The sequence below is a fragment of the Puma concolor genome, chromosome A1 (genome assembly GCF_028749965.1).
Source record: "Puma concolor isolate L17-30 chromosome A1, mPumCon1.1.hap2, whole genome shotgun sequence".
Lineage (NCBI taxonomy): Eukaryota > Metazoa > Chordata > Mammalia > Carnivora > Felidae > Puma > Puma concolor.
The window spans coordinates 97,615,767-97,628,058 of record NC_141667.1 but is presented as its reverse complement, the minus strand read 5'-3'; the positions used below and the strand labels follow the sequence as shown (position 1 = coordinate 97,628,058).

General features: G+C 39.6%; 1 protein-coding gene across 3 annotated transcripts in view; it reads right to left on the bottom strand.

Annotated features, from left to right (window-relative positions):
- DMGDH (dimethylglycine dehydrogenase) overlaps window positions 1-12,292 on the bottom strand; it is a 70,359-nt gene that overhangs the window by 26,814 nt on the left and 31,253 nt on the right. Inside the window, exons 8-14 of one of the 3 annotated variants that reach the window (XM_086698095.1) lie at window positions 10,314-10,507; window positions 9,120-9,273; window positions 7,258-7,423; window positions 6,194-6,324; window positions 4,722-4,939; window positions 3,125-3,282; window positions 96-155 (exon numbers count right to left, since the gene is read on the bottom strand). In XM_086698095.1, coding sequence (XP_086554221.1) covers window positions 96-155; window positions 3,125-3,282; window positions 4,722-4,939; window positions 6,194-6,324; window positions 7,258-7,423; window positions 9,120-9,273; window positions 10,314-10,507 — 1,081 coding nt within the window. The remainder of the gene's footprint in view (window positions 1-95; window positions 156-3,124; window positions 3,283-4,721; window positions 4,940-6,193; window positions 6,325-7,257; window positions 7,424-9,119; window positions 9,274-10,313; window positions 10,508-12,292) is intronic. The other 2 variants (XM_086698102.1, XM_086698110.1) reach the window with 2 other exon arrangements.

Sequence of the window (12,292 nt, the reverse complement as noted above, 5' to 3'; positions counted from 1 at the left end):
ATCACACTTGGTTAAATTTTAAAGCATAGCTCTGTCACGAAACAGCATCATAATTTTAAGATGTACTTCAAGTACCCTTCGGAGTATAAACATACCTTATTTAGCTTTATAAAATAGTCCAGTCCAGCTTCCAAGGGATTTGTATCACAGTTCATCTAAAAGGGAAGCACACAGTTTTTTAAAAAGCTTTTTTTTTTTTTAAGCAGGCTCCACACCCAGAATGGAGCCCAACACAGGGCTTTAATTCACAACCCTGAGATCAAGACCTGAGCTGAGATCAAGAGTTGGACACATAACCAACAGGACCATCCAGGTGCCCCTAAAGATTTTATTTGCAAGTAATCTCTATCCCCAACACAGCGCTTGAACTCACAACCCCAAGATCCAGAGTCACATGATCTACTGACTGAGCCACCTAGGTGCCCCTGGAAACACACATTTTAAATCTTAGATGAGTGAAAATCATTTCAGTAACATCACCTTCATGTATTATTTTCTTAGTGAAGAGAACACTTTTGGATTGTGAAAATAGATTCTGATAGGAAAATTACAGACTGGTCCCCAAAAGTAATTTTTTTACTCTGAAATTTAAATGTAGCCTGTCAGCAAATACTATTTGAATAGCATATTAGACACTAAAATTCAGTTTGTTTCCATGGCTCTTTTACTGATAATAATTTTTTTTTTAACGTTTATTTATTTTTGAGACAGAGAGAGACAGAGAATGAATGGGGGAGGGTCACAGAGAGAGGAAGACACAGAATCTGAAACAGGCTCCAGGCTCTGAGCAAGCAGTCAGCACAGAGCCCAACACGGGGCTCGAACTCACGGACCGCGAGATCATGACCTGAGCCGAAGTCGGCTGGTTAACCGACTGAGCCACCCAGGCGCCCCTCTTTTACTGATAATAAATATTGGAGGGATAAAATAACATGCTATTCCTCCCTGAAATAAGACTTTACTGTGTTTTTATATAATAATTTTACATAGTTAGGTTTGAAAAATTATTAAGTAATTTACTTATCTTACAATTGGCCAGAAATCAGGACAAGTAGACGAGAAAGCAGATGGTAGGAAATTGGCTTCAACAGAGTTCAGGAAAGAGAAAAGGAAACCGGAGATCACATCTCAAATCTTTTCATATAAGGTTGAGTAATTACAATATACTTTAAGCTAAAGCCTCTATTTGAGACTAGACCTGCAATTGATAGTTTTTGTTTTGTTATTATTGTTCCCTTTTGTGCTAAGAGAACTGGTCTAAACTCCATAAAAAGTAGCCAAACTTTTTAAAAGACAACACCGAACTCATACAAATTATATGAGTAATATAAACTTGTTTTATATGCTCTAAAATTTGGTCTCACACTTCCTAATCAATCTGAGCAACTGTAAACTGATTTTTTTATCTACTGTATTTTCAGATTTTCTCCAGGAAGAAAATAAAACACACCACAGAAGATTGCTGTAACGCCACTAGAGGGCGTGCTGGCACTGCTGGGAAATCAGAGGGATGTGGGAGGAAGAAACGCCAAGGGAGGGGAGGGTTCAGGGGAGCAACCTCGAGAAAATGAAACGCAGGAGAGTGGAGAAATGGCTAACTCCCAAAGGCTGCATCAGCGGTTCATTCCCTGAGGAGTTTGGGGACAGAGCTGTCCTCTATTTCTCTCCCTGCAGCGGCCTCATCGAAGGCCCCAGGTTAAGGCTGAGAATCCCCCTAGAGAGCGCCTCCCCTGCAAAATAAAACCCGGTAACTTGCCCCAGAGCCCTTGTTCTTTCAGTGACTCCAGGGCACTGCCTCTCCACCTTGTTTCTCCCACGTTTCTGCCCACAGTCTAAATGTCCCAAGGGCCCCCGCTTTCAAACCCACTTTTCCCTCCAATTAAATTCATTCTATCACATGCTAGGCACTTTATCTAATATCTACAGTAAGTCCGTAGGATAAAGATTATCTTCATTTTTTAGAATAGTAAACAGAGGCTCTGGAAGGTTAAGTCCATATAGCTAATATGTGATGGAGGACAAATTCAAACCCAAGAAACCCCACCCTGAAGTATATCTGTTACTACTATCCTTTATGTCACTGCTCAGGCCTCAAACCTCAAGGAAACAACTTCTAAGGAAACAAGTAGGAATATGAAAAAATTCAGGTATCCACAGATAGCCTGTCACTGGAGATAAAACAGAACACAGTTTAAACTATAGTTTGGCCACTTTCGTGTTATCTGGACCAAGTTATTTACTGTTTCTTAGTGTGATTATATATAGAATTGGGATGATTTAGATAGCCTCCAACTCTGAACTCCTTGCCCAAAAATCACCAATAATACCATCTTTTTTTTTTTTAGTTTTTTTTTTTTTAATCTTTATTTATTTTTGAGAGAGAGAGAGAGAGAGAGACAGAGCATGAGCAGGGGAGGAACAGAGAGAGAAGGAGATACAGAATCCGAAGTAGGCTCCAGGCTCTGAGCTGTCAGCTCAGAGCCGACTTGGGGCTCAAACCCACCAACTGGGAGATCATGACCTGAGCTGAAGTCAGACGCTTAACTGACTGAGCCACCCAAGCACCCCCCAATAATACCGTCTTCAGGAAGAGTTGAGAAGGTAAAATAAATCATGCATATGAAAATGGTGTGTAACTTGGTCAGAAACCCTTAGTTCCTGTTACCAATGGTGCAAGTAGGCTGGACCAACACATCCTAGACCACCGACCCTGCTCCTCAGAAAGACACTTTTTCTTGCTATTTCCCCCAAAAGCTACGCGATAAGAAGAAAATGGGGATGGGCAACACGACAGAGTAAGAGGAAGAATCTGAAAAGTGCTCCTCAAATACTGTAGGGTCAGCAGGCTCCACTAAAGCAGACACAGCTCCACACAGAGATGGATGTCCAGGGCTCTCTGAAACGCAGGAGGAATTAAAGCAGAATAAACAGTGTGCCATAATTCCACTGAACTTTCAACTGAGAAATGGAGGAGAAAAACATCTTCACTTAATTAAATAGGGTTATCTAATAACACATAGTTTCTCGTATAGTCAGAGCCAACGTTAATGCAATTAAAATTAGCCCTCATACAAAAATCAGATACAGTAAACGAAATTTTAATGAAGTTGCTGGCATTTCAAACCTCTGACCCCCAGGCTCTGAAAGCTTTCTCCAGTCTTAAGGCATTCATGGCGTATGTTCCGAAATTGTCAATTCCCTCCTCCTGGCCTGCATTCATGATAATGTCATAAAGGGCTACAGAATCTTCTCGTCTGTGGTACAGCTCCCAACCCAGCTCACCTGAAACAAACCCACAAGTACCACACTAGGGTAAGAACAGTGATCACCAGGTCTAATGCGCATCAGCTGAAACAAAAATAAATGGAGATTCCACGTATGCAATACAGACATTGCTGAGTTTTAAAAGACCAGTTCACAAAAAAGCTGCAACTACCATACCCACCCCTTTCCCCACAAAGGAGCCTGCCATATCACAGATGCACTCATGCCCCATCCTATCTCCCAGAGAGTGGTAACTGGGACACCTTTTCTCATGACACAGAAAGATGTTAATATAGGAATTTATCTGGACTCCTGCCTCAGCTTCATAATGTTATGTGAGTAATTACATATTAGTATGGCTTAGTTTATCATTACAAAGGGTTCAACGTTTAGAAATCTCAACCCCCAACTCCTTTCTTCCAAATCACAAGTCTTAAAAATATAGGCAACTGACAATTATTCATATGGTCTTTTTTGTGGGATAACCATTATCTCTAATGCTCCCCCATATCCCTCTTCTTCCCCACTTGGTCATATTATTCATCGTTAGAGCTGTGGGCTAAAACCAAATGAAATGAAACCCAACCCAAATAGTCTTGTTTATTTTTTATTCTGCTTATGCTTTATTCTGGTTACCATTTTGCAAGGTCAGGTGAAAGAAGGAGGGAGAAAGTGTACAGCAGAAGCCCAGAGAAGAGCAATAGCCTTCATACTTTATGCGTTCTCCTTGTTCCCCAATGTTGAGGGCTGATGGTGATGTGTTTTTCAAGGACACCACCAGAACATGAGTAACATGTAATTGAACGAACGCCTGGGCACCAAATACCCTTTCTATGAAAGAGCACGGAGGTCTAGAGGAAGTCGGAAGTGAGCCTACAGCACCAATGGGGAACTGAAGAACATTAATTCATCTCTATTTCAAATACCTACTATGTACACGATTAGGTGCTATATGAAGAATTCCCTAGTGCACTCAGAGTCTAGAATGAAAGTCTAGAAGCTGCTACATGAAGACTTCCCTAATGCACTTAAAGAGTCTTGTGGTAATGCCTTAAGACAGGTGCCTGATACATTTAAGATGGTCTCTAGGAGAGATTCTATGGGAGACCACCTTGAATGTTCCTAGATAGAGTCAGCTGACCTGAATACTCTGTCAACCCTTCCAACTATTCTAACAGCTATCCTCCTCCAACTTTTTTATCCATCATTCCCAGTAGTAAGTAGCTATGAGATTGGAACAACAACTGGAAATCTGGGAAATGACTTTCCCAGCATAGGAGTGAATAGACTGTAAGAGTTGGACAGGAGAAATCTTCCTCCAAAGTTATACCGACAAAAGTCAGTGTGTATGTGAGCATGCGCATGCACATGCATGTGCACAGGTTCATTTCTGGCAGCTTCTTTTGAATTTCAGAGACTTTCTCTTAAATTTTCGAGAATCGTTTTCCAATTCTTACCAGTATAAGATATCCTAATAGCAGTGACAGGAATGTTTGAAACCTTTAAAGACTTGGTCTGAAGAAACTTGAAAACATCATCACTAAGATCTTCAGAGGTCAGTTTCTGAAGAACCTTTCTTGCTTGGGGCCCTGCAATCCCAAGAACTCCAAGCTCATCGGTTATGTTTTTAATTTCAACATCATATCCACCATTGACTGCCTCTTCTTCAATCCATCTGCATTTGAGTCATAAACATTGTGTTAAGTCTTGCTTGAATAACACATGTTGGTAACATATTATTTCTCTGAAGACATGCTCTATGTCTAGAATTACCAGAAAGTCCCCAGAGTGTCATTTCATATAATAACCTAATTTATTAAGCTGAGGAAACTGAGTCCCAGAGATGTCAAGTGATTCTCTTTAAACCACCCACTCATAAATTTTGGGGGTAATTTTTCACAGTACAGAAGGTTCCTTCAATTTAAATAAGCTCTGCCATATAATTCTTTTAAAGAGTGACAGCCCTATTGCATTTAAACTAATGATTCAATCTTCAAAAATTAATTTAAACCCAAATTTTCTCTAATACCTATACATGGAGGCACATTTGTGCTGCTAAAAGTTAATAATGTGCCTGCCACCAGACACCTAACTGCTTTGGCAATCACAAGGAAATGATAGAAACTCTAAAGACTGGTTTCAATTTCTAAGTCTTGATGAGTTATTGGAACCCAGTCTTAGGGTTTGTTTATAGTTTATTGAGTAGTCCCTGGAGCTACATGAAATGATCATCTGGATTTACACAAAGCTAGCTACTAAGATACATCTTGGATTGGTGGATATCATTGGCATCGTTTTACAGCCAGAGTGAGGATCTCAGAGCAAGACATTTAATAAACAGTAATGTTCCAAATATTTTTGGAATACTAAAAACTACAGATTTTATAGTAGACTAAATCACAGACTAAAGATTCATGTGAAGGATTGACTTGGCAGCTCAAAGACTTAGATCTAGCTGTGGGCCAGAGGGCACAAGGCACGGCAAAGGAGGAAGATAACCCAGGGAGGCAGCTCACTGAAGTGCACTGAATGTGGGCATCAGAATCAAAAGGACTGGCTTAAGCAAGTTACTTCAACCCAAACTTCAGTTTCCTCACATGAAAATGGGAATAATATATACCTTGAAGATATGTCTATTAAGAGGATTAACTGAGATAATGTCTAAAAAGAGTTCTGACACATTGATAATGCCTAATAATCAGGAGTTAATATTAGAACCAGTAAACCCTATGGATGAATTACCTTTTGGAGGAGTGGGGACAGGGTCCCTCACTCCAAATAATTTCCTATAAAAGACACGAAGTTTATTGGAAAGAATAAGGTTTGAGAATTTAAGTTGTACTTTCAACTACTGGCAAAAGAAAAGCTCAGTGAAAGTTTAGATCAATATATAATTCATATAAAATTTTCTTATTAGCTGTGCACTTACCTAATATCATGAAGTTCGGATCCAGAACCAGTTATTAGTAGAAATTCCCCAGGAGTTTGGTGAGAAACAGTCAATTCAGCATACACTCGACCTTTTGGTGTCAACATGTGACTTATATTTGTAAAACCCACCTACACAAAAGAATTTAAAATTACCTCAATATAAAATTAAAATCTTACATATCCTTTTAGCACAACATGGAAATAAACAAGTGTCAGTGAAACGTATCTGAATCTTATCATTTATATCAATCGTGTGAACTATCTTTAAACCTAAACCCAAGATTAATTTTGGGTAATTATAATTATTTGTCATCAAAATTACACTTCAATTTTGCAGTTCTCTATTGACAGGATTTAGCAAAGTCATAGAGTCCTTGGATGACAATTCATTCAACAAAAATTGTAATTAGAAAATCAGCTAGAATATTTATTCATGGTCTGTTGAAGAGCTATAGGATTCATACAGAAACCATTAGGTGGACTAAAATAACATACTGGGGTTTTTTGTTTTTGTTTTTTTGTTTTTGTTTTAAATGAGAGGATAGATGGGGTGCCTAGATGGCTCAGTCAGATAAGCACCCAACTCTTGATTTCAATTCAGGTCACGATCTCAGGGTTGGTGAGTCTGAGCTCCACATCAGGCTCCGGGCTGACGGCATGGAACCTGCTTGGGATTCTCTGTCCCTCTCTCTGCCCCTCCCTCACTCACTCGCACACACAAACTCTCAAAATAAAATAAACTTTAAAATAAATAAATAAATAAATAAATAAATAAATAAATAAATAAATAAATAAAATTTAAGAATGAGGGTTCCCTGGGTGGCTCAGTTAAGCATTCAACTTCCACTCAGGTCATGATCTCACAGTTTGTGAGTTCAAGCCCTGCACTGGGCTCTCTGCTATCAGTGCAGAGCCCACTTCAGAAACTTTGTCCCCTCTCTCTCTGCTCCCCCCTCCCCTCAAAAATAAACAATAGAAACATTTTAGGAAATTTAAAAATGAGACGATGGAGAATTAAGCAGGCAGGAATCCTGAACCTTGTACCCATATAAGGTTATTTACCTTTGGAATGACATTTGCAAAGAGATGGTCCAACAATCTAACAGAGTCTTGGCCTTTGATGTTAAACTTGCCAAATGGTGACAGGTCAATAACCCCTACGCTTTGCATAACCTGTTTATACTCAGATCCCACAGGCTCAAACCAGTTTGTGCGGCGAAAACTTGGCCTAAAACACAATGTTTGTGGTAAAACAACTGTCATTCATTTTCAGAAAATTACAGAGTATTTTAATAAACCCTATTGATCTAGAAAATCCTATTTGGGAAAAGAAGTAACATCTAAAATTCTGTTCTCTGAATGATACATATATGATAGAAGCTGATTTTTTAAAATTACTCTTCTATTCCTTTGACCATTTTGTAGTGAAGGAAGTATTAATTAACTAGAAATTAAGATAGGACATGTGGGCTTTCAGATCTGGAGGAAAGCATAGAAGTCTACCAGCCCTGAGGTTTTCAATCTTGGTTGAATATTAGAATCACCTGGGGAGCATTTAAAAAAATACCCCTTTTCTGGACCTAGTTAAATCAGAATATAACGGGGTAGAGCTATCTTGTCCAGTGCTTCTCAAACACTCATGCAACTGTACATCACTTACAAATGTTAAAATGCAGATTCTAATGTAGCAGGTCTGGGGTGGAGACCTATATCCTGCATTCTAACAGTCTCCCAAGTGATGATCATGTTGTTACAAGCAAGAACCTGGTCCAACATCTGCATTTTTTTAGAGAAAAGGTACAAGGTGACTTCCAGGGCCTTTGTCTTAGTAAATGCCAGAGCTTGGCCTGGAACAAAAGTCTACTGACTCATTCACAGTTCTTCACACTCGGCAAAGTCAACTTCTAATGTGGTATTTTAACTGCAGAGCAGAATTCTGTCTGATAAATGAGTTTTCAGTTGTTTAATTATTCAAATAATGGAAGGAACAGGTCAGATCCAAAGAGCAAAGGTGAAGAACAGATTTGGCATTTATCCAAGTCGTTTAGGAAAAACCAAGCCAGTATTTTGCCCCTAGATAATCTAGACTTTCTACTGAGCCCAAATTCATTAATCAACAACTGGGCCTCTACTATACTTTGTACCATTTAGATCTGGTCTTAAAGTAGACATCAAAACCTGTTTAGTAAGCAAAATGACAAGTCCAAAAAAAAAAAAAAAAAGAGGTAACAATTCTGGATTTGCTATTTGTTTTCTCTTGGTTTATGGATTCTCATGAGAAAAAATATATAAGCATTATTAACCCCAAATGACAACAATGGCTCAAAATCCAAGTATAACAATGGTAACAACACTAGAAGAATTCAGAGGATTGTTTCAGTGACATGCTTTATGCTTTAGCTTAACCTAAAATGCTAAGTAAATGATCCTTTCCCCTAATTTATCAATGGTACATATATTTTGCATGACTCAGTGCACACACACTAGAAAGCAGTTGCTGTGAACTATCTTTGATAAATAGAAAATCCATATTTCTAGACTATTTCCATACAACGTGATTCGACCAGGCATCCTAAAGCAGGACACATCTTTAGGAGCCACCTGAAGCCATGTGGGGATCAAGAGGGGATGGGGAAGGTTCCCCTGAGCTCCTGGAAAATGCCAAGTGGAGGCTTCACCTGAGCTGGCTGTAGGACTCTGGAGGCCACATGGGTCCTAGAGATGTGAGCCAATGTCACGTGGGATAGACTAATGCCTCCATTGCCAGAAAATCATTTTTGTAGGAAAAGGCTCAATGCTCTTTGGAAAGGGTGGAGTGACTTCTTTGGGGGCGCAGGGGCAGCGCTTCTCCGACATCCCTCCATTCAACTTCCAAAATCGCGTTCTACATTCAGAGCCACAGGCAGGTCATGCCATTCACTTACCTATACTGAGTATCCTGGCCTGGTTTGTAGAACCAGTGTGGCTGCTCCCAGCCTGCATGGAACCCCATGGAACACTTAGACTCCAGGATTTTATAAAGCCCACTGACTCGCTGAGTTGGTCTCCCAGCAAATCGCTCTTCTTTAGGATAACCAACTGAAAAAGGAAAACTAGTATCTAAGTACCATATAACCAAAACTGTAAAAAACTTCAAAGGGATTCAGAAAGTAGAAAACATAGTTCTTAACATCCAGAAGCACATATATGTATGAAATTTATGTAAAAGATGGTAACTAGCTTTCTTGGGGTGAACATTTCACAATGTTCCCAAATGTCAAATCACAGGGCGCCTGGGTAGCTCGTTCAGTTAAGCATCAGACTCTTGATCTTGGCTCAGTCATGATCTCAGGGTTCATGGGATCCAGCTGCCCTCGTGAGGCTCTGCACTGGCATCAGGGAGCCTGCTTGGGATTCTCTCTCTCCTCTGTCTCTTCTTCCCCTGCTCCCACAGGCAACCACGTGTGCGCGCTCTCTCTCTCTCTCTCTCAAAATAAATAAATTAATTTTTAAAAAAGTCAAATCACTATGTTGTACACCTAAAACTAACATAATATCATATATGTGTACATATATAATCAACTATACTTCAATTTTTTTAAATTATGTAAAAAAAGCCAGACTGTCATTCATATAGCTATCCAAGGATAAAGTAAAAGTAAATTTAAAACTTAAAATCACTTGGGGGAAAAAAAAAGCAACTTAAAATCACTTGGGGCACCTGTGTGGCTCAGTCAGTTAAGCCGACTTCGGCTCGTCATGATTTCACAGTCTGTGAGTTCGAGCGCTGTGCTGACAGCTCAGAGCCCAGAGCCTCGTTCAGATTCTGGGTCTCCCTCTTTCTCTGCCCTTCCCCATCTCATGCTCTGTCTGTCTGTCTGTCTGTCTCTCTCTCTCTCTCTCTCTCTCAAAAATAAACAAACATTAAAAACATTTAAAAACTTAAAATCACAGAAGCACTCCACACATTACATATACAAACTCATATAAGATTCCTTCTTGTGTCTTAGAGGCATAATGCTTATTAGAATCCCTAAGTACTCCCACCACAAAGCAGAGAATAACAAAGATCTAAAATCAGAGGCACTGCAAGTCAATTCTGTACACACTTTACAGACAATAGTAAATTTGCACTTTACCTATATTGTTGAATCCATATGACTCTCTTGCTTTGGCCTCAGTGTACTGAGTTGTTGTCCATTTGCCATAGCGATTAGGATCCAATTCTATCAGATCAAAAGGAGGTTCTCCATGCAGGATCCAGTCACTGAGATATTTCCCTACCCCACCGGCGTGGATTATGCCGTATCTTTCAAATACAGAGATAAACACCCTGTTATGAACACATGTTGTTTTCCAATAATGAAACATGTCCAACTCTTCTACAGGGCCTCCAAGTTGGAGTGTTCTGTGATCTTCAGAGCAGACAGTCAACATAATGCTTATACTATAGTTTTTTTCCTCGGGAAAAATACATGTTTGGGCATCCAAATTAAATGTACCTGACTTGATAGCTGGTTTGTTTCCAGTTTCAAGAGATGCATACCTGCAAAATAGCCTACAACTCTTAGCTAGAAAAGATGCTCACTTTAGGAAAATGGAGGAAAGGAAGAAAAGAGGAAGATGTGGTTATCTTAGCAGCCCTTCTGATCTAGAATTATCCTGACTGATGGGAACCTTGCAGGAGAAACCATACACTGCCCAGTGACACATCTCTTCTCAGACTCAACTTAGTTCAGGTCCCCTTAGGCGATGACCTCTGTGCAAGGACCTTGAATCTTTATCTTAGAAGCATTCAGAGGAAGAGGCACTCACCCAGGGGCTTGTGGGGAGGAGAGAAAAGGAACACTGTCCCCTGTATTTTGCAACTAATGGGTCACTTGGTGATGAGGGTAGGCTTGTTGTCTATTTCTATATGATGATGCTTTAAAACCAAGAACATCACTGTGGCAAATCAGTTGCTATCAGATGAAGGATTCACAGTTTAACATTGGCCATGTGCAGTACTAACCACTCCCTCTTGCCTAGTGAAGGACTTTCCTATAGGTTTATCTGTGGTTTAAGTCAAGACAAGCTTCTGAGGAATTAGATGAGCAGAAAGTCATGTGGGGGATGACCAAGAAACGGAGCTACATGAGCAGACCTCAAAATGCAAGAAATTCCAGTATCCTGAATGACCACAACTTAACAGCCAGACTCACGGGTTCTGAGAGCTTGGGAGCACCTGAGCAAAGACTTTAAATGTTAACTATTTTCCCACAAGATACCAGTTTTGCTGTTTTACAAAAATGAATGACTAAATTTGTTACGAGGATATTTCTCAAGTAGAATAAAAAGGAGACAATTTATATACTTCTCCGAATAGTTAAAAAAAAAAAAAAAGACATTGGTCATCCAAATCACCCACAAACAATCTCACTAAGTTTCAAGAAAGCAAGAAAAATTATTGAATGTATGCTTAAAATTCACTTAACCAGGCCCAATGTATGATATACAAAAGCTGTCATTTTTGAGATCTAGAGATACTGTTGATAAGACTTGAAATTGTGTAAAGTTTTATTGACATTTATTGAGTGCTTGCTATTTGCCAGGCATTGTTTCCACCTAACATGTACCAGATGATTTATTCTTTAGCAATTTTATTTTACCACTGGGAAAGCCAGTCCCCACTTAGCAATTAAATAAGGTCACACTGCAATAAAGGTCAGGATACAGACTCCATCAACTGACTTCAGCATACACTCTCTCTTACTGAACTTTACCTCTTCAACAGTTCCCAATTTTCAGCAAAGGCACACATGACAGACAGCGTTCACATCCTTGACAGGCTCTTGGGAATAGCCAGGACTGTGCTTGGTTTCCTGTGGCCTCACTGCTATGCCATCATGTTCTTTCCCTTTCAGTAGTGTATATGAGCTAACAAATGGGGCTGAGTGCTGTCAATTGGGGAGAATCCTGAATCAAGGATAATTTGTTTTCAAAAAATGTTTACTTTACAAACTTCAGCTCTCTAACCATTAACAAGCTATGTGTCAAATGCCACACTACTGAGTGTTATGAAACATGCATTGAGAGCCCCTGGCTTAGTAGTTAAAAGCAAGCATAAAGTAAGAGAGCT